This window comes from Cynocephalus volans, chromosome 2 (genome assembly GCF_027409185.1).
Source record: "Cynocephalus volans isolate mCynVol1 chromosome 2, mCynVol1.pri, whole genome shotgun sequence".
In the NCBI taxonomy this organism is placed as follows: domain Eukaryota; kingdom Metazoa; phylum Chordata; class Mammalia; order Dermoptera; family Cynocephalidae; genus Cynocephalus; species Cynocephalus volans.
In genome coordinates this window covers 100,824,167-100,847,500 of record NC_084461.1, presented here as the reverse complement: position 1 = coordinate 100,847,500, position 23,334 = coordinate 100,824,167, and the positions used below count along the sequence as shown (strand labels likewise).

Genomic DNA, 23,334 nt, shown 5'->3' with positions numbered 1-23,334 from the left:
TCAACCTTTAAAATATTTCCTAAATTTATTACTTTATTCTTGCTTGCTCCTAGAAATTTAAAGCGTTGTTTCCTTTTTCCCCCATCTTTCACATCCCATTGCTTAGCAATTCCTCTGATTAAACCTGCAAAATATATTTAGTCTTTTTACTTCTTTTAATTTCCATCATCTCGGTAGACCTGGACACTATCAGTCATTGCCTGTCTTGCTGCACCAGCTACTTACCGATCCTCTGGCTTCCAGTCTTGCCTCATTTCAACCCCACACCTCTCACCAACTTATTCTCCAAAAATTAGCCAGAAAGCTTTCCTTAAAGAATTAAATGTATCATGACATTCCCTTGCTCATAACCCTTCAGTAAAATCCAGACCCCCTAGGTGACCCAAAATGTCTGTGTGATCTGGCTCGTACTTACATCTCTACTTAAATGTGCCAAGCTCCCTACATTTACTAATGTCATGTTACAGTTGCCCTTTCTCTGCATGAAGTAGCCAGTCTTTCCTGCCCTAGGGCTTTGCACATGCTGGTACCTCTGCCTGGAACACCCTTCCCTACTGCTCTGGCAAGGCTAGCTCCATCTTTCTTAATGTCACTCCCTCAAATAGACCTTCTGTGGCCATTCTAACTGAAAAAAACAAGCGCTTGCCCCGTTATCTCCATCTCAGCACTTTATTTCCTTGACAGCACATATCACAGTTGGTGGGTTTTATGTGTGTTTGTTTTTATTGTTTGTTTACTGTTTTCTCTTTAAATCTGTTTTACCTCAATAGACTTTAAGGCAAGGGCCATATTAGTGTGGATCATCATTGTTTCCCTAGTGTCTAATGCAGCACATGTCACATAGTGTTCAATACATATTTGTTAAATGACTGGCTGAATGAATTAGATCTTTTCATAAATAATCCCTGAATACTTAACATTTATTACTTAATTTAGTATTTTGAGAGATATTCCTTCTTCCACAAAATGTACTCTTAAAAATTAAGTAAGATTGGCCCCAAAATTATCCCCTGAGAAACTTCACTATTTATGTTTCATCTTGCTGGTAAAAAATTTCACATTCATCTCTTACCACTTTCATTAGTGGTGGTAAATCTTTTGTTCTCTGTGCAGAATGATGGCTGTTTTAGTGCTACAGGTGGAATTCGTCCTTTTCATCTTCAAAACTGGAAGCAAAAAGTTAGTCGGACTAAGAAAGCAGAATTCATACGCACAGCAGAAAAATTTAAAACTCAGTAAGTATAAGAATATTATTTTCAAGTAACATTACTAGCCATTTTATTTTATTATTTTTATTTTTATTTTTTTCTTTTTTGTGACCGGTAAGGGTATCACGTCCCTTGGCTTGGTATTGTCCGCACCGCGCTCAGCCAGTGAGTGCAGTAGCCATCCCTATGTAGAATCCGAACCCGTGGTGGGAGCGCTGCTGCACTGCCAGCGCCGCACTCTCCCGAGTGAGCCACGGGGTCGGCCCTTTACTAGCCATTTTATAATGGACAATATAAAATTAACTTTACCCTACTCTACACAATCCCATAGTAAATTACAAAATTCTGATCACTAGCCTGTCTAGTATACATGAGAAAGGTGGGAGGGAGGTATGAAGTGGACTAATGATAATAACCCATTTAATATAAAGTTAATTGTAAGTAGAGTTATTTCAATTTTATTTACTTTTACCAATTTGAATCAGTGTATTTCAAGGGAAACAAGAATTTCTTTAGATTTTGTATATCAAATAGCAGATTGGGTGCATTTTCATTTTACACGTACAGGTAAGCACTTGGTAGATATTTTTGAGTGAATAGTTTTTTTTTTTTTTAAATGTATGTATGAAAGCACTTTATAAATGAACATCATGTATTTAAATTGCTATTCTTCCTATTTTACAAATGAGAATGTTGAAGATCATAGAGGTTAAATATCTTTCCATAGGTTATACGATTTTGGTTGATTTAGGGACTCATAGGTTGGCTCCAGCAACTCTGAAAGCCATTGTTTTTCATAGTAACCAGTGCTATTCATAGCCTGTTTGAGTATGTGGGTATGATCTCACTGAGGAAAGCAGTAAATAGTTTTAATGAAAAGTCTGTACCCTTGTGTTATTTTTTTTGAAATGGTCTTTTAATTGGTCTCCGTCCCTTGGTTTCTGCCCCTCTCAGATCCATTCTTCACATTATGATGAGGCTCATTGAGAAGTTTACATTTATTTAAAATTTTTAGTGTATACACGTTTTTTCTTTAAACAACCAGTGATATTTATTGAATATTGAACATTGTCAGCAGCACCATGATATGAAAAATATAAGGAAAGATAAAAAGAATTGGAACTCAAAGTACCCCCATTCTACCCTACAAGTTGATAGCTTTATAAATAACACTACTTTGAATTTGCACAGTGTCAATTTGCCAAAGAACACGAGAGAAAAGGAACCTGTTGTAAGAAAGTCTGGACCAGAATTAGTAGCAGTTCTCTGTTTAGAAATTCTACCAATGAAAAAGAAAAAGAATACTGTTTGAATTTTGTGGCAGGGCTGGGGTGAGTAATAGGGAGATGCTGGTCAAAGGGTACAAGTAATAAGTTAAAGGTAGACAAGTTCTGGACACAATGTAAAGCATGCTAACTATAGTTAATAATAATGTATTGTATACTTAAAACTTGCTAATACTTGTATCTTTAATATCCAGAATTTGAGAAAATATAATTTTTTAATTTTTATTTTATTAAAAAAAATTTTTTTTTTTCTAAAAAGGTGACCAGTAAGGGGATCTTAACCCTTGACTTGGTGTTGTCAGCACCACACTCTGCCAAGTGAACTACCGGCCATGCCTATACAGGGATCCAAACCCATGGCCTTGGTGTTATCAGCACCACACTCTCCCAAGCCAGCCACAGGCCAGCCCTAAAATATAATTTTTTAAAATTTCAAAGTACATTACCCTAGACTCTAGGACTCTTAGACTCTAGCTTAGGGGTTCTGGTTTTTGTTTCTCCCTAGATGGGATAAGGTCCAACAAATGGTTAATATCCATAGATAGAGCAAACCCCCATGTGTTTGTTTTACAATTCTGATTAGACTTTCTTCATCTGTTACAAGGTGTTGGAAAAACTCTTTGAAAGAATATTAGAAAAACCCATTGGAAGAGTGTTTTTACCCCCAAATTCTCATTGAACACAAAGGAAATAACACAATTTATAATATTCTGTTTTATTTTTAGAATAGGTAATACATGCACATGGTTCAAAAATCAAAACATATCAAAAATTACCCAGTGGAAGATCTCAGTTTCACCCTTAACTTCAGCCACACAGTTCTTCTCTACTTAGATAACTGCTAGTATTAGTTTCTTGTATAGCCTTCTGTAGATACTTTAGGTGTTTATAAGGAAAAAGGAATACATGTATATTCAGATTTTTTTATACAATTGGTAGCATACTATACACACTGCTTTGCATCTTATTCTTTTTTTTTCTTTAATTTGAGTGTATCTTAGACACCAAGGAGCTGTTGATTTTGTCAGGCATGATAATGGCACTGTAGTATGTAAGTCAAATATCTATAATCTCTAGAGATGCGCATGGAAGTATATTGCAGTAAAATTGCATAATGTAGTGGATTTACTTTAAAATACTTAAGCAAAGAAAAGGAAGGATAGATGAAACAAGTAAAATTGTTGAATCAAGAGTGATTTGAAGGACATATCATATGAGGGTGTATGAGGGGACTTAATTTACCATTCTCTATTTTTGGCTCTGTCTGACATTTTCATACAAAAACTTATGAAGAGTGTTACCTTAGAGAGCTTTGCCTTTTAGTACATAGAACACAGTACTGTTGCATTATATTCCAGTTTATAAATGTAACATAATTTATTTAACCTACCCCATATTTGGGTTATATTCAATCTTTCATCGTAACAAACAATGCTGCAAATAATTGTAGTATCCACATAGGTTCACATTGTTTTGCACATGTGTGAGTGTATCTTTAGGATAAATTCCTAGAAGCAATGCTCAGTCAAAGGTGTACGAATTTGCAAATGTGATAAATATTGCTAAATGGCCCTTCATAGGCAATTTACAATTCCACCAACAATGTATGAGAGGACCTGTTTCCCCACAATTTTAGCAACAGAATATGTTATTTAAATTTGTGATTTTTTTGGCCAGCCTGACAGGTGTATAGTGTTATTGTGGTATAATTTTAATTTGCATTTCTCCTGTTTTGAGTGAGGCTGAGCATCTTTTCATATGTTTGGCAATTTGTATCCCTTAGTACATTTTTAATGTCTTTATAGGTTAGTATTTCTAATCCAGGAATAGCAACATATGACTCACTTACTATCATAGCATATCTTGTGTCCATAGCAGACATTTCTGTTTGATTATAGTAATTTCCCTCACCCCTGACCAGAGCTTAGATGGGCTTCCCAATCCTCAACACCGGACTCCAGTAACTACCCTCAATCCACGTGAGTTGCCACATAGACTGTAATATTTGATATCTCTGTTCTACCCCTTGCTTCCTCTTACAAACAACACAAGCTTCTAAACAAACGTGCTAATATATGATCCTGTCAGCTTCTGGGGAAGCCTGGTAGGGCCTGGGGCAGTCTTGTCTTCTTACCACAGTGTGCATTGTAAACATGAAATTTTTCTCCATGTGTGGGAAAGTGAAAATGTTGGGAAACTGTACATTAGATAGTTGCCCCTCAAGTTGTGTGAAATGAAGTCAGAGACACTATACCACTCATTAAATCCAAGATTAAGGAGAAACATTCATGTTAATTTCTACCTTCTGAGAGAAAGAAAACAAGCATTGAGAAAATTAATTTTTTTGTTCAACCCAAGAAGTTCCATGGTAGTATTTTTGTTTTGTTTTATTCAAGGGCTCAAACTAACAATTAGAACTCCTTACTGGTAGATGGACTAGGAACAAAAATCCAAGGAGCAAAAATGAGATGAAAGAAGCTTTGGAGTAAATGTAACAATATCCCTTACATATACAAAATTTCTTGTCTTTGTGGATTGTTTGCCTCTAGGAGTTTTAGTTTTATAATAATATTAATAACTTGCATTTCCATAGTATATTTGTACTATAAAAAGACCTCTCACATATATTATCTCATTTGATGTTACTGACAGGCCTGTTAGGTGGTAGAGAGCTGTTATTATTCACATTTTAGTGATGAGGAGGTTCACACCAGGAGAGTTTAAATGTCTTGGTTAAGTTTACAAAGTTAACAATATCTACTATTGAAAGCAGTCATCAGCAGTGAGGGCCATTTTCAGGTCCCAGTAAGAATGAGTTGGAATCTACAGCCAAAGACTTACATGTTTTCAAAGCAAGTGTATATCCACATTTTCTTAAATTAACATTTTATAATTTAAATAACAGTTCAAATTACAGTTAATTTTATTTGAATTTAACTCTTTTCTAACTATTTGGACTAACATTTTGATTCCTTAGCTTTACTAATCTAAGTAATTATATTTTTATTCCTTAGATGAATTAATCCAAATATAAAGTACTGATTATTATGAGTGTTGTCATATTTTAAACAATTAAAAAATATATTTAAATCATATTCATACCTTTCTTTCTTTTCCTAAAGAGTTATTAACATAGAAAAAGATAAACATAGTCATTTCTACAACCAAAAAAGTGACTTCAGAATTGAACATAGTATGCTGGAAGAATTGGAAAATAAACTGATTGACAGCAGGAAAACAGAAAGTAAGTTGAGTTCATGATGAACTAAAAATTATTGAGTGATATAAAGTTGTAGTTTTGCCCTGTGCTTTGTCTTTGTGCATTGATTATGTTATATTCTCTATCGAGATATTTTAGTTAGTAATAAGTTTGTCTTTTAGGGACATGTATTTTTTCTTTCAGGTCACTATTTAATCATTCTAATTGGATTATTTTTTATGTATATTTCTTCCAATTTATAAGGAAAGAGAGAGTTTTGTCTTTTTGGTTGACAAACCAGTAAATGCTATTAAAATTTCTCAAAATAAAAGCAAATTGATTCCTGGGCTATCTGATCTCAGCTCATCACCCTGGATTGTTGACTGAGCCCTTGACTCAGTAAGCATGAACAGATTCAGAATCTATACTTAGTAGTTGTATTCAACCTGAGTTTCCTTTTCTGCATTCTAAAACCCAACATTTCTACCTCAGGAGAACTCTTCTGTGCATCTAATGAGATAATATGTAAGAAAGTGCCTTATGGATTTTGTGCAGTGAATATGTTCTATTAGTTTGTTATGAATATTAATCATTGTCAACGATGTACGAAATGTTAGCCTTAAAGAATTCTATGAGAATACATTGTTTCATTGTAGAGTTAGATTTTATATATTGCGAAATCCTTGTGTTATAATAAAAAAGCTACTTATTGCTTTAAAGGAAAACTAATTGGTATCAACTAAGCTTTATAAGATATTAAAACTTATTATGTAGAGATTAGACTGCTCATGGTACTCCCTTATTGCTAATTAAAACAGATTCCTAACAAATATTTTCTTTCAGAATATAAAATTACACTATTTTTTATTTTTTGTATTGGTTATGAATATTCATGGATACAAAAGATTACACTATTTTTAAAAGCCATCTTTTGTCAGTTAGTGCCAAAAATCATTCTCCCTTTTTTGTTGGAATGATAGCAGGACCTAATATAAATAGCAAGTATCCAGTTCTCCTCTTTGATTCATAGAGAAATCTAGGCATCCCTCGTTTAATATATCTTAATTTACCTCAGTTCTTTTGCAGACAACTGGGAGGCTGATCATTCTCTCTCTCAGTCATGCCATTATGTAGAATATCTCATTCTGTGCATTTTTAGGTCACTTGATTTCCCCCTTTTTAAGGCAACTTTATTTTTTACCTTTTTCTCTTTATTCTACAGTTTTGCCTTGCCTCAGTAACACTTTATGCTTGTCTTATCTAGGAAAAGAAGGAATCCATTGTCTTAATACAAAGATATAGAAGTTTCCTCTTCACATGTTAAAGCTCAGAAGTAGTAAAAAAACTATTTCCTTCCTCAAATATCATGCCTCAGTTTTAACCTGCATTTTTATCATATTGTACTTAAATGGTTTGTCAACACAGAGTGTCAGTTTCAAGTGAATAAATGAAATAAAAAGGTTATTTGCCCTATAACAGTATCTCTGTAGCTGATCAAACTATGGCAAAAACAAAATGATAACACTTTCCTAATTACTTAACTTTACTAGAGAAGTTTTTTGACCTAAAGTTCCACAGTGAGCAAGATCCCGTAAAATAAATTGGGTGAAGCTCCTGCTTTATTGAACTCTTTGAATTTTAATAAAAAAAAAATAAATAGAGTAAGCCAAAGTCATATGTACATATTTGGAGGTTTGTTCTGGATATCAGCACTGGATCCAAGCGTGTAGGTAAACTTTTTTTAAAAATGATTGCTTTTAAGGACTTTTGGACAGAGCCTTTGGTGCTTTGTGCTTATTTGTGGAAATGTTGCAAAAATAAAAAGAGGGACTAAGATGATAAAATAATATTACTATTATATGAATATATATGTATAGATATGAACATTTATGATATTAGCCTAGTAATTTAAATAAATGTTAAAGTAAGATTATTACTTCAGAAAAAAATATGAAAGAAAAATCCAATCATTCTGCTGCTGATAAAGACCGTCTGGAAATGTCTTTGAGACCCTCGTTCATTTTTCAGTCTCTTATTGTGGGACTAACATTTTACTTCACGTTGGTCCTTTGGTTGATCTTGGTAACCTGCTGCATAGATAACAGTGAATGGCACCTGAGGCACCTCCTAAGGCCATGACAGTGACACCAGTGGGTATTGCCCACCCATCTTAGAGGATGTGGTTAGATGAAATTAATTCTCAATGGAAAGTTTGTCAGTGTTCATAGAATTGATACTGGTTAGACAGTTTTAATATTCCTACAATAGAGTTAAGATCAAAGTCTATTTCCATAATTTATAACAAATTAAAAAGAAAATAAATACTGTTAAAGAACAAAGTGTGACTAAGCTTAAGCTAATTGATGCATTTAGAACAATGTTCAGTAAGTCAGTGTCCACACAGAAAAAAAAAAAAGAGACATTTCCTTGGTACAGGTTACAGTAACATTTAACCCACAGAGCTTTTAAATGAGGAAATTAAGAGGTGCTTTATTTAGAGCAAGGGTACTTTAAAGTGTTCATGTTGTTTCAACATAAATAACCATCTTTTGTTCTTTAATTATTCTTGGCTATTGATCTTGTATATAGAATCCTAAATTGTAACCACATTTGCCACAATTATTTTAAAGTACATACTTCTTCCTTATAGGAGCAAAAATCCAGCAACAGTTGGCCAAAATTCATAACAATGTAAAGAAACTTCAGCATCAGTTGAAAGATGTGAAGCCTACACCTGATTGTAAGTAAATTTAAATGTTATAGACTTTCTCATGTATTAGTACTTTCTACTGCACACTAGAAAAATTTATAGTTTTCTAAAATGAAATGTGTCTGTTTTCAATTTGGCATTAATGGAGCTTAACCCTACTTTATTGGTTAGGAATTAATAAGGATACATTGGAGAACTATAATATCTGGTGTTTATGTAGTTTTCTTTAACCTTTAAAGTGCTATTGCATTTGGTTAGAGTGTGGTGGTATATATAACACCAAGGTCAAGGGTTCAGATCCCTGTACTGGCCAGCCACCAAAAAAAAAGAAAGTGTTGTCAAATCATTACAAATTATGAGGTAGGCAGAACAGATATTAGTGTCATTTATAGGATGGAGAATTTGTGGTAGAGAAAATTTCAGATTCAGCTAATTTAGGGGGAAAAGGACTGAATTCTTGATTGCCAGTCCAGTGCTTTTCCCATCATTCGCTTTTTGAAATAATTTCCTTTCAGAGGCATTTCAGATTCATAAGGTAAGGTTAAATTATATTGGGACAAATGCTAGTTTTGGGGGAAAAAACATTATCTCTTTCCCTCCTTGCTTACACAGTGTATTAGTCCGTTTGTGTTGCTATAACAGAAATACCTGACACTGGGTAATTTATAAATTACCAGAGGTTTATTTGGCTTACAATTTGGGGACAGCTGCATTTGGCACGGGCCTCAGGCTGTTTCTACTTATGGTGGGAAGCGGTAGGCCACAGGCAGATACAAGCAATCATATGGCAAGAGGAAGGGGGTGGGGGAGGTACCAGGGTTTTTTTAAATAACCAGCTCTCACAGGAACTAATAGAGCAACATTTCACTCAGGACCCCCACCCCGCAGGGAGAGCATTAATCCATTCATCAGGGATCCACCCCCATGACTTAAACAGCTTCCAACACTGTCACATTGGGGATTAGATTTCCGCATGAGTTTTCGGGGAACAATACATCCAAACTTTTACCACACAGCATTCATTCCTGAAGGATCAAAGCAGTAAAGAGCTCAAGATGTATGGATTTAGAAATCAGACAAGATGTTGGGGCAAACGCTTGATCTGTTACTTGTTAGCTATGTAATTTTAGGCAAGTTACTTGATCTGTCTGAGCTTTCCTTTCCTCAGCTCTAAAATGGAGATAATCATAAGACCTATCTAGAGATAAGGTTGTTGGGAGATGAAGTGAAACAATGCATATAAAGCATTTGTGCTGTGCTTATAACACAGTAAGCACTAAAAATGGTAAATATGAACATTATAATTATTATTTATTAACTCAATCACTGAAACCATAAAAATACTAGAAGAGAAGATGGGTTAATATTTTTATAATAGTATTATATTTTATAAGAATGATAAAGATCAGAAACCATAAAGAAAAAAGTGGACATATTTGACTACTTTAGAAAGAACTTATCCCGCAAGCAAAGTTGAAAGACAAATTAGGAAGGTATTAGCAATATATATGTAATTTAAAAAGCTAATATTCATAATATATAAAGAGTGCCTACATTAGGGCAACAATGGTAAATAACCTAATAAAAAAAAAGGGCAAAGATTATAAGGTGCACATTGTAGCAAAAGAAATACAAAACACATATTTATTTATTTATTTATTTTTTTTATTGTTACAAATCGTACTTATTCTTTATGCGCCTTCTCCAATCTCTCCCCATCCCCCGTCTTCCCCCTCCCCACACTGATCACCCTAGATTCCTTCTTTCCTTCTGAAAGAATAATGGTTACTCTGTTGATTTGTTGCCTAAATGATCTGTCCAATGCTGAGAGGTGTGTTCAGGTCCCCCAATATTATCATAGAGCAGATGCTTCTTCTGTCACTCTGGAATGGGCTTTGTGGAGAGAGACATTCTCTTCTTTTCTTTGGTCTCTGTTAGTGACTCTCCTGTGTCAGTGCACTCCAGTGGCTGGTGGACCATCCACGTGGTAGTTCTGATGTCTGGCCACTTTCGTGGCAGCTGTGGTTACTGTGGTGGGCCACCCACATGGAGGTGATGTTTTTGGCATGCTCCTTTGAGCTGGTGGTGTGCCTGGTTGTGGGGGGTGTCCGGTCCCCAGCTCGATGCCCCAGGCCCCTGGGTGGGCCCCCGAGGCACTGGCAATGTACCTGGTTGCAAAACACATATTTAAAAAATGCTCAGGCATTTGATCACAGAATGATCACAAAAATGTCAAGTAAATCAACGATAATAAATTTTTACCTTTCATTTTGGAAATGATTAAAAGTACATGGGAAGAGGGTACTCTAAGCAAGTGCAAATTGGTAGAACCTTTGAAGGACACTATAGATGACAGTATCTAGCACACTATAAAGTGGGCATACTTTATTATTTAGCATTGCAAGTTTTATCAATCATCTCTAAATATACTTATTTGAACATGCTGAAATTTATCTGCAAGGATGTTTACTACAGCATTGTGCATATTTAAAGGTTCATCAATTACAGAATTGATTAAATGGATTAAGGTAAATTTAGGCAATGAAATACCATATGTAGCTATAAAAAAAAATGGTGATGGGTGTGTGTGTGTGTGTGTGTGTGTGTGTGTGTGTGTGTGTGTGTGTGTGTGTGTGTGTGTGTGTGGTGTGTGCGTGTGTGTGTGTTGATATGGACATTTAACCACAATGAAATACCATATGTAGCTATAAAAAAAAATGGTGATGGGTGTGTGTGTGTGTGTGTGTGTGTGTGTGTGTGTGTGTGTGTGGTGTGTGCGTGTGTGTGTGTTGATATGGACATTTAACCACAACATTTTTGTTGTTGTTGCTGGCTGTTGCGAGGATCTGAACCCTTGACCTTGTCGTTATAACACTGCACTCTAACCAACTCAGTTAACCAGACCTTCAACATTTTTTTTAAAAACATTATGTTAAAACTGCAAATCACAAAACAGTATGTTAAGTATGGAACAGTTTTGTCTTGTAAGAAATACTATTAATACAGGTGCTCAATCCAATCTGAAAATCCAAAACATGAAATGCTCCAATATCTGAAAATTTTTGAATGCCGACATGATGCTAAAAGGAGCATTTCAGATTTCGGTTTTCAAATTAGGTATGTCAACTACTATGTATTCTGCAAATATTCCAAATCCAAAAAAATCCAAAATCCAAAATACTTCTCTCCCAAGCATTTTGGATAAGGAATATTTAACCTGCAATAATATATAGTGATATGGTGCATAGGAAAAATATCTGTAATCAGAAAAAAAATGCAATCATAAAAATTCACTTTTAAGCTAAGAAATGTTTTTGAATTAGGGGAAATTCTACTTTTTTAAAATATTTATCTCTTAGCTATACTGAAACAGGACATAAAATGATTTTTCCATGTTTTTTTTTTTTTTTACAGTTGTTGAAAAGCTCAGAGAAATGATGGAAGAAATTGAAAATGCAATTAACACTTTTAAAGAAGAGCAGAGGTTAATGTATGTTTTAAGTTTATTTTAATAAAAAAATTATTGACCTTTAATTTTCAATAACTCTACACTAGGTTGTTGTATACAAAGCATTTTATTGTTATGTATTTAATATGAGTCTATTAACACCTCTCTCCTTATGTTTTAGGGTTTAGATGGCTTTTCATGTCTAAAGTGAATTTTTATTTATATTTGGACACTATAAAATCTCAAATAAGAATTTGAAAGATTGTTTTTATTTCTTAAGAAATGCTTTTAAGGCTTAGATTTATAAAATGTTAATAATGTTAAATGGAAAAGATGATGTTGAAGAGTCAGTAATAGTTAAATTTGAGGAATAATGAAAGAGTATGTATTTGTTGGTATCTTCTTATTCAAACTTTTAAAAAAATTTTAGATACGAAGAGCTTATTAAGGAAGAGAAAACAACTAATAATGAGTTGAGTGCCATATCAAGAAAAATTGACACATGGGCTTTGGGTAATTCAGAAACAGAGAAAGCTTTCAGAGCAATCTCAAGCAAAGTTCCAGTAGACAAAGTAACATCAAGTACTCTTCCAGAAGAAGTACTAGATTTTGAAAAATTCCTTCAGCAAACGGGAGGGCGACAAGGAGGCTGGGATGATTATGATCACCAGAACTTTGTAAAGGTGAGGAACAAACATAAAGGGAAGCCAACATTTATGGGAGAAGTTGTAGAACACCTGCCTGGAAAAACACAGGATGAAGTTCAACAGCATGAGAAATGGTATCAAAAATTTCTGGCTCTAGAAGAAAGAAAAAAAGAGGTAATAATTATAATAGCTATTATTTGTTGTATGTTTCTATTTTGGGGACACTGTGCTAACCTCTTAACATGTCATTAACTTTACCATAACCCCATGAAATATGGTTATATTTTCCCCCCCATCTTATAGAAGATGAAACTGAGGCATGGAGAAATTAAATAATTTTACTCTACAGTTGGACTTCCTCAAAGCCAAACATTTCTGCTTTAAGAAATAACAGAGTGGGCCCCAAAATTTCTGATTGTGGGCAAAACCTTCTGTGTCTGCTTCCTAGAAATATAGATAATCCAGATCCACTCAGACTTTGGGAAAAAAAAGTCATTTTACCAGCAAAGGCCACATTGTTTGGAATAGAAAATCCAGAGGCAATAGAAAAAAATGCTTTGACTAGTAAAGTTTCTCTGAGATATTTGAACTTCAACCTCATTGCTTATTTTAAAGACTCAAAATATTGGGTACCCCAGAGAAAAAACCCTTGATTGTGGCAAATACTGAAAAAGTTCCATTTTCAGACTATTATTTTTCTGGCTTTGGTTTAGACCAGGATTTCTTAATCTTGGCACTATTGATGTTTTGGGCTGGGTAATTCTTTGTTGTGAGGGGCTGTTCTGTGCATCATAGGATGGTTAACAGCATCCCTGGCCCCCAAGCACTAGATGATCATAATACATCCTTAATTGTGATTATCAAAAATGTCTCCAGACATTGCCAATGTCCCCTCAGGGGAAAAAATCGTTGATAATCATGGGTGAACTTGCTTGGTTTAAAAAGAAAGGTACATCTGTTCAACAGGTGATTCACTCAAGGCACACTGAAGAAATACTCATTTCATGTTTAGTCATTGAGTTTAAGATGTTGAGTATGAAATTTACCATTTTTATCTCCTACTTTCTCTAATAGTACATACAAATCTTCCCATGAACTTTTTGAAGTACTCTTGTATATTCTGTGTTTTGTGTAAATGAAGATACTTATTTTCAGACATGCCCTGAACATTTCTGGCCTGAGTACCCTTGCTTATCTTTTTGGAACCTCTGTTCTTTCTTTCCCCCTCCACTCCCAGCTTACCTAAATCTGCCCACATCAGATGCTACTTCCTTCTTGCCCACCCAAACATAAGTAGTACCCCTGAGGATTTCACTAGCACTTTGTTTATACATTTTTAATGATGTGCTCTGGCATGTCAATGTCCTATCTCACCCAAAACAGTGCTGCTCAAACTTATCCCACAGACTGGATATTGGTTTGCAAATTGTTACTGGTTTATAATGAGATAGGGTCATTGCACCAGAATCAACCATCCAGTAAGCACACTGCTTAGTTGAGTTGACCTTTTTCATAGAAAACTTTCTCACTGAAGGAAGCAGAGCATTTACATTCTGACACAAATTCACAGTATTTTTGTGGACTGGCAGTTTAAGTAGCACCGTACTAGATGGCATTTGGTATTGTTTTAATCATCTGTGGTTCTTATCACATTGCCTTGAATATAGTATACATACCATAAGGATTTATTGAATGAACAAATGATACACCATAAAGAAAGATGAGGAAATGGTTTCCTGCCTTGGGGAAAGTAATTCAGTGGATACGTCCTATGGGGCATAGAGAATGCTATTAGAATTTTAAGTAATCTTTACATATCCGTATATAAAGCTATTGAGCTATTTTACTTTTTATTTTATTTTTTTTACATTATGAGGCACTGTGTGCCAGGCACTGACTCATTTCATCTTCAGAATAACCCCATGCAAGAAGTACTACCTACCACTTGACAGATGTGCACAATGAGAACAGAGAAGTTTAGTGACTCATCCGAGGTCATACCTAGTAAATGGCAAAGCCAGGATTTGGTTACAAACAGTCTGGCTTCACAGCTCATGCTCTTAATTACCCCACTTTTTATTCCTTTCCTGATATTTGACCAGAGAAAGATCACTCAGAAAGTTTTCTAAGCCTAAAAAGACAATTTGGAAGCAGAATGAGATGATTACAGAAAAGGTATGTTGCCCGTGAAAACAAAGGAAGGAAGCAGGTAAAGAGGAGGAGGATACTTTATGAGCTGCAGTCCCTGTGAGCCTGGGGATTATGAGAGGAAGAGGAAGGCCAAGAGAATAAACCATTAGTCAGAGTTTTAAAAGATTCAGTAATTTTTCTAAAAGCAGAACTAGATAAAAAATTGCATTGGATAAAAATAATAAAAATTAAAAATCTAAGCATCCAGCATCCTACAATCAATATTCTTTCTAGAAAGATGAAATTGAGGTTGTATTTTAAAATACTGTTTGTTATTTAAAAACACTTTTGCTGTCTTTTTTTAAAATCATTTAGTCTATTCAGAATTGGAAAACTAAAAAGCAGCAAAAAAAGGAAATTTTTAAGTTAAAGGAAAAGACAGACAACATACCTATGCTTTTTCATAATAAACAAGAAGATAATCAAAAGCAAAAAGAAGAACAAAGAAAGAAACAGAAATTGGCAGTTGAAGCTTGGAAAAAACAGAGAAGTATAGAAATGTCAATGAAATACGCTTCCCAGTTAAAAGAAGAGGAAGAAAAAGAGAAAAAGCAACAGAAAGAGCGCCAACGCCAGTTTAAACTAAAATTACTACTAGAAAGTTACACCCAACAGAAGAAAGAACAGGAAGAATTTCTGAGGCTTGAAAAGGAGATAAGGGAAAAAGCCAAAAAGGCAGAAAAAAGGAAAACTGCTGCTGATGAAATTTCTAGGTTTCAAGAAAGAGTGAGTAAATATATTTCCTAAATAATTTTTAAATGCTACCTATGAAGGTATTACTTCCAGATTCATTTCAGCAAAAATTGAGTACTTCTTATGTGCCAGACCTGTACATGTATTAGCATATCAAAAGGAGTAAGCCCTGCTTCCTAATTCCTAGTAGGCTATAGTCTAGTGGGAAAGATATATGCAAGTAGGAAATGTCAGTATAATGTGTGAATAGTGTGGTGATTGAGATGTGAACAGAGTACTGTAGGCTGTGGATATACAGTTATGAGTGTCAGAGAGGTGATAGTAGAAGTCTTGAAGGAGAAGAAAGCAGCAGCAAAGAGGAGATCTTTCCTAGAGAGGGAACAGCATGAATAGCAACTTAGAGGAGTGTAATGATGTGGTTTGTGGGAGAAACCATAAATACTTCAGTATTCTCAGGGCATCAAGGGGGAGATGGGAACAGGGAGGAGACAAGGCTGGAAAGGTAATCATAGTCCAGGCCAAATGTCTTGTTCAATGCCAAACTGACTGGCTTTAGTCCGTGAGCAATTTGCTTGTTTGTTCGCTGTTTATCTCCCCACCATAATGTAGGCTGCAATGAAGCCTACGTTATGTGTTTTGTTCATCCCTGTACCTTAGAGTCAGGTGCACTGTAGATACTTGATGTATACTTAAAGGCATCAAGGTTATTGCTGGGTGGTAGGATGGATTTTAAACAAATGTATACAAGAAAAATGCTAATAAAGATGAAGTGGAATACAGTTAAGTATTAAACAAAACAAGAAATGGTACTTGAAAATGAAAAGGTGCAAATGATAGAACTGTTATAACTCTTATGAATTATGTGCATAAAGATATACATATAGCAGCAACAATCATAATGCAAAAAAATAAGGGAAGTACAAAGAAAAATAACAGACAAAAATACATTAATAGTGTATATTTTATTAGTTCATTTTTTTAGCCCATATATGAAAATCTTCCTAAATAACAAAAGATCCCCATACCTCCTCACCCCCCAAAAAGGTAAGCAGGCCACATAATAAAAGATTTAGAAAAAAAGAAAACCCATAAAACAAAATATAAAATAATATGAAAGACGTAAAACCAAACATATCTGTATTGATAAGTGAAAATGGGTTTAACTCATGTTTTAAAAGAAAAGAAGTTTTAGATTGAACATTAAAGTAAAACAAGAGATACCTAAAAGAAAGTGATACAGAAAGGCTGTGCATATATTACATTTACATTCAAAGAAAATGAACCTCTTAGCCTTTGTTGGAAAAGGTTAATATTGAAGGAGTATTGATAGTTAAGGTCATTTAATTTTACTTGCAAACAAGTAAACTTTGAAACAAATCCTAGTTTATTTTACTTTCTTAATGTTATCTTTTTTGGGTTTTTTTTTTTTTTTTAGGATTTACATAAACTTGAATTGAAAATTCTAGATAGACAGGCAAAAGAAGATGAAAAGGCAGAAAAACAAAGACGACTGGCAAAATTAAAAGAAAAGGTACTCTGTACTGAGATTAATTTTACTGTTATGCTAAATCATTAATTCATAAGGTTACTGACATCAAATCTACTTTCTTTATATCTTTATTTCTATATAATGTACTTTAAATTTCACATTTACATATTAGAAAACATAACTTAGTATAATTTAAGCAACTATTGTTTGAATTCTTCCATTTTACATTATAAGCACCTTTTTCTTTCACTCTGAATTATTTGTCTCTTCCTACTCATCATTCTTTTCATTCTTTCTATATGAACCTCTACAGTACAACTCTGGCAACTATAAGCATTGCTTAATTTCACTCATAATACTCAGAGAACTAAAGATGTTGGTGACCCTCATGGATAAAGTAGAGGATTTACTGGTTGTTATTGATCCAAAATTTATTGTCTGCCTATATCACCGTCATAGTTAGCTATATTACATTTCTCTCATAATAGAAATAGAAAAAAAATAGAAATAAAACAATAGAACTAGAAAAAGTAAACTAAATAACAGTTTATTAATAAATTGATGTAGTCCAAATTTTATTTTAGCTATATGAGCACAATTAGAAGTTTACTGAAGAGGTTATTAATAGTTTTATTACTATATAGCTAATATCAAGTATGTTTTCTGCTCTCTGTTACTAAGGGTCTTACTAGTATAAAAAACTTAGTTCATATAAATTAACTGGCACTATTTTACTTCTGATTACAGGTTGAAAACAATGTTAGTAGAGATCCCTCTAGACTTTACAAACCTACCAAAGGTTGGGAAGAACGAAACAAAAAGATAGGGCCAACAGGCTCTGGGCCACTTCTGCATATCCCACATAGGTAAAAAGGAGATAGAATGGGTTTTTACTTTATAGTAATTTAATAACTACATGTTATATTTTATGTAATTTCTATATTTTATATTTTATGCAACTTCTATATTTTATAGTAAAAAATTGTTAAAGAAAATCTATATACATTTTTAAGAGTTAACATTTAATCAGATAGGTTTTTTTTTTTCAAAATTTCCTGTATAGTTATAATTGCTCTTCTCTTTTTCTTCTTAGGGCTATTCCAACCTGGAGACAAGGAGTATAGAGAAGACTATGGGATAATGAAATGAAATTGCTATTCCTTTGATGAGAATGTTAGCATACTTGGTCATACCAGGAAAGAATGAATAACCATGTTCTTTATTTTTTTTATTATTTTTTGTTTTTAAAAGATGACCGGTAAGGGGGTCTTAACCCTTGACTTGGTGTTGTCAGCACCACGCTATCCCACGTGAGCTGACCAGCCATTCCTATATAGGGATCCGAACCCGTGGCCTTGGTGTTATCAGCACCACACTCTCCCAAGTGAGCCACAGGCCGGCCCTTAACCGTGTTCTTTAAATATCACTCGCCTAGTAAGATTGATTATTGTGCTGTATGTGAATGGAGAGGTATTAAGTTTCATGCAGCATTGTCACTAATATTTCCCGTTTCTACTAAGAGGATATTTAACGTTTATGTTGGCCTATTACAGGTATTGATGTAAAAGTTACTTAAATATGTTACCAACATTATTCCATTTAAATACTCATAAAATTTTAAAGATATTTTGTTTTTGTGATAGCATTATCAAAATAAATTGAAACAATCATAGCGTGACATTTTTTAAACCAGACTTTTGTAACTTTTGTAACTTGGAGGTAAGTTAGCTTGAGAAACAAAAATGTACAGTGGTTTTTAGGTTTTTTTTTTTTTTTTGAGTTATGAAATAAGTTAGTGCTTTTCCTAAGTTTAAAAAATTGGTAGTTTGTCAGTTATTACATTTTTGTGTAATATTTTGTATTGTTTGAAGCATGCTTTGTTTTATATACAGAATATTTATTTTAAAAATATTCTTCTTACCTCATATATCCTATTAATTGTATTGTTGATATAATCTTTTTGGTTTCCTTCAGCTATTCCAAATTTCCCTTTAGCATTTCTGGACTTCACACATTTATAAAATCTTTGTGTCTTTCAGATTTTCCTGGCTAATGCAGTTTTCTTTTCTGATTTTGTCTGTCTCAACATTGAAAGATTGTTCTGAAACATCATCTGAAATAAGTTAGCTTTAGAATATTATGATTTCTCTTGGCATTTAAAGTGTTTTAAAATTGCTAGACTAATATATTTGGTCAAAAGAGTTAATTTTAAAATTTCCAAACTTTTGTACCTGAAAACACAATTTAACCGACTTCAATTTTCATATTATAAAACTTAGTTCCTAAGTTTAATTAGTTTTCATCTTACAAGAAAAGTATCATATACATAAAAATATGGGAAACTTGTTTCTTATAACTTTTTTCTTGAGTGTCTTCAATTGTAATTGGATACATTTAGGTTAAATGACTCAGAAATTTACTTTGTGTAGTGGTTGTCCAAAATTTCTTATTTCACAGTTAATATTCTAAGTAGATGGCTCCTAAATTTTGGAAACTGAACTCAGATTGTACAATTATTGGTGCAGAATGAGAAAACTGACATAAAAGACCCTTAACCAGAAATGCCCATTTTATTTGTTATTTGTTCTCTATAACTTTTTTTTAATGATTTGAAGCAGTTTAGAAATGAAGTATAGAACAAGACAGGGGGATTTAAAAACAAAACTGAACAGCTTCAAGATACAGAAAAGCAAATGTTTCTTATGTGTTGCTCTTTTTACGTATTGCTTTTTATTGCACACAAACGCAGCTTTCATTTTCCTGCATCTAAGGTGAGCATTCTGTATGATGTGATTATTATGGCTTTTTATTTTTGGTTCTGTTTTCTTTTTTCATAAAGGAAGGCGTGGCAGTTCCTCTGAAGAAATCAGTCTTTCTGACTGAATCTGAAATAAATCAGGAATTTACTATATGGATCGTTTATGTAAAGGATGTAGGATAAACATTATTGATAAGGTCTTTAGTTACAAGTTTATAGAAGAGATGTCAAATAAACATTTTTTGTACTGGTTTAAAAAGTACGTTAATAAGAAATTTAGTGGGGAAAAAAAAAAACACTAAAGAAGAAATGTTATAAAGCACCCATAATTCCAGGATAACTTTTTCCAAAAATATACCTACATATTTTAAAATAGAGTAAATATTAGTTACTATCCTGTAATCACTTAATGTTACATTACACATATTTTCCTGGTTCTACATAATTCAAACATCATTTAACGGCTAAATAGTATTCAATTATATAGATACTCTATCATTTACACTTCTTAGCTAATTTGAACTGTTTACACTTCTTAGCTAATAATGTTGAGTGGCATTTTATGTGGGAGTTAGATTCTGTCATGGATATGCCAGAATCTAGTATGGTCAAAATCACTCATGAAAAGCCTTTTACTTACCTAAGAAGCATATTATAGTCTCTCAACGAGTCCAACATAGCAAGTTTTTCCTTCAGATTTGGATCATCAGATTGCTTGTCCTTGAGTTGTGAATCAAATCAAATATTTGGCTTTCCTAATTTAAGCATCATATTGATTAGAATTTTCTTTCTGAGCATGTATAGAATGTGCATAGTTGATTCCAGTAAGTTAAATGTGTGTGATAATGACTCCACTTTGAACTTCTTAAGTAAGTGAGAGAGATTTCTTAACTGTAATAACAGTGGAAACTCCTCCAGACTGAGCATACCTGAAGGGCAGGGACTGTAAGTTCCATATTTATAGGGAAGCACCAAAGACAACCCTCTATCCATACCAGCCATTTGTTAATGCAGTAATTTGTTAAAGACATGCAGGAATACCTGTGAATAAGTAGTTATTAGTGCCAAAAATTATTCAAAGTGCTCTGGATTGTTGCATAAGTATAAGATAACTCCAACCCACAGGCTACATTTTTAAAGAAGTACATTTTCTAAGAAAGTTAACAATTAAAATTATACCCAAGCTTCTATCAGTTAACTTGATTAAAAAGAACCTAGTTTAGGCCTGATCCTTAAGTGGATTCCTCCCCCCCCCACCCCCAAGAATGCTTCATGAAACTTTAAATGAAATAGTATATGGCTGAAGCAACTTAAATCTCTATTTTTGAAAAAAAACTAGAAGCATGGTATTTCATTTTTGGCATACAGGTAGTTGGAGAAAATGTTGAGTTTATTTTGCTGTCACAAATAATGACACACCGACTGTAAAATCTGTAAGATGTGTAAAAGAAAATGATGCAAGCTGTCTCACACATATATATGAATATGTATGTTATGTATGTGTATTGCATATAAGTGATTCCTGGTATTCTAGAGAGGATTAGGAAAGTCTGAACTTTTGTAGTGTCAATAATTAACATTTATCTCCACAGTCTTGATATGTAGATTTAGTTTTCCTATCCTTTAAATTTAAAACTGTGGCCCTCCAAAATGAGTCTATTAGCAAATTTATACTGACCCATCCTCGTTTTCAGATATATCATCCTCACATTCTTTCTTTCCTTATTTATTTTTTAAAAGATGACCGGTAAGGGGATCTTAACCCTTGGCTTGGTGTTGTCAGCACCATGCTCAGCCAGTGAGTGAATCGGCCATCCCCTATATAGGATCCGAACCCATGGCCTTGGTGTTATCAGCACCGCACTCTCCTGAATGAGGCACAGGCCGGCCCCTCACGTTCTTTAAAGCCAGGATTTTCTCAAAGGGAACTTGAAGCTATTGACTTTATGCTTCCCCACAAATATCAGACGAGGATAAAAGTTCTGACAGGGATTTGCAGGCTGGATTTTACAAGTCCTGCGTGGTATTTCCAAACCTTTGGGGTTTATAGTAGAAAAGGTTGGGTCCTGCGCTACCTAGAGAGAAATCGGAGAAAGTGCTGCACAAGATTCTCAGTTGATAAGACCGTGGTTTCAATCACAAAGTTGGTCGGCTGCGGAAGAACATCTCTTTCCCCATCGAGCCAGGTCAAATCACCTCTGGGGGTTCGTTCACACCGCTCACCAACCGCTTCCGGGTCGCGGTGGATGTCGCTTCCGGAGTAGTATGGCGGCTACCGAGGACGATCGGCTGGCGGGAAGCGGTGAGGGAGAGCGACTGGATTTCCTGCGGGACCGGCACGTGCGGTTCTTCCAGCGATGCCTTCAGGTCTTACCCGAGCGATATTCTTCGCTCGAGACTAGCAGGTAACTCGTGACCACAGCCTGCGGGTCGGCAGCCGGACCGCTAACTGGGCAGCCGCAGGGGGCTGCGCCGCCGCCCACCCAGCACTGACCGGTCACTCCCTCCTCAGGCGGGCCTGCAGTCACCCTCACAACCCGGTTCTACAGCAGGAGGGTTTGGAAAGCTGTGAGGCTTTCGGGATCTCCTGCTTCCGCTTTTTTCCCTTCTCACTCTTTTTTTTCTGTCAACTCTGAGCTTCCTTTTTACTCTGTCTCCCGGAACCTGAGTCACTTTGCCTCGTTACTTCCGAGTATAAAAGGAAAAGGTGTTTGTCGTCGTATTTTAGATAGTCACTCCTGTGCTTCCCGTTCCTCTGTAAAGTCATTAACTCGTAATTGAATGCCTGTATGGTGTTTGTGTAGAAGCGGCAGAGAGCATCTAAGGTCTGAGTAGAAATTTACTTTCCAGGAACTGTCAATCTAATGGTAAGCGAAAGAGGTTCGGCGTGGTGTTGCGTGAAGTACCCTGTTATAGTGTATTTGCGATAGCCTTGGTAAGGTCGGACTTGGCTGAGGAGTGTGATCCCGCAGAGGCTAAGAAATTGTCATTCACAGTACAAGTCTGAGGATGAGAAGAACGAAAGAAGGAGGCGATCTTTGCTCCGCATTGCTGTGTTTTGAAGTGAGGCTCCAAAGCTGCATGGGACAGGGTGGGAAGAAACAGCAGATTGTGTTTGCTCTGATCTCTCCTCCCGTGTTCTGAACTGAGCTTCTGGTGTATTCTGAACACTGTATGACTGGGTCGGTTTGGGGGAGTTTTATAGATTATTACTGCGCACGTGGTCAGGAAATATTATGACAGGTGCTGGAATGCAGCTGAACAAGACAAGCAAGCAGTTGCAATAGAGTTTTATGCTATATGTTAGTATAGGATTCATGGGAGCATATAAAAGGCACGTACTTAATCCACATTTCTTTAAAGAGGCCTTGTCAAATCGCTCTTTCCAAAAGAGACACTTCCAATCATCACTTGACATTATATAATTATTGGCTTATTTGTTTAATATCTTTCACACTGGAATGTAAACATCATGAAGGCAGGGTCTTTGTCTATCTTGTTTACCTGTATAACACTAGGGCTGCTCTGTCCAATATGGTAGCCACTAGCCACATTTAGCTATTTAAATTTGAATTAATTAAGTCAGATTAAAAATTCAGCTCCTGTTTGCAGTAGTCACCACATCTCAAGTGCCTAGTCACCATATTGGCCAGTAGCTGTTGTTTCTATTTCAACATTTGCATCATCTCAGAAGTCCTGAGACAGC

The 23,334-nt window shown here is 34.8% G+C and overlaps 2 protein-coding genes across 2 annotated transcripts in view; both read left to right on the top strand.

The window, feature by feature from the left end:
- The window catches only part of CCDC112 (coiled-coil domain containing 112), a 26,170-nt gene extending 7,761 nt beyond the window's left edge, over positions 1–18,409 (top strand). The window contains exons 2-10 of the mRNA XM_063087351.1: positions 1,114–1,235; positions 5,617–5,738; positions 8,344–8,433; positions 11,818–11,893; positions 12,282–12,672; positions 15,004–15,414; positions 16,817–16,912; positions 17,618–17,736; positions 17,964–18,409. Of these exons, the coding sequence (XP_062943421.1) occupies positions 1,114–1,235; positions 5,617–5,738; positions 8,344–8,433; positions 11,818–11,893; positions 12,282–12,672; positions 15,004–15,414; positions 16,817–16,912; positions 17,618–17,736; positions 17,964–17,994 (1,458 nt within the window). The 3' untranslated portion in view covers positions 17,995–18,409. The remainder of the gene's footprint in view (positions 1–1,113; positions 1,236–5,616; positions 5,739–8,343; positions 8,434–11,817; positions 11,894–12,281; positions 12,673–15,003; positions 15,415–16,816; positions 16,913–17,617; positions 17,737–17,963) is intronic.
- A 3,484-nt stretch (positions 18,410–21,893) lies between these two features.
- PGGT1B (protein geranylgeranyltransferase type I subunit beta) overlaps positions 21,894–23,334 on the top strand; it is a 53,492-nt gene continuing 52,051 nt past the window's right edge. Inside the window, exon 1 of the mRNA XM_063088169.1 lies at positions 21,894–22,033. Coding sequence (XP_062944239.1) covers positions 21,894–22,033 — 140 coding nt within the window. The remainder of the gene's footprint in view (positions 22,034–23,334) is intronic.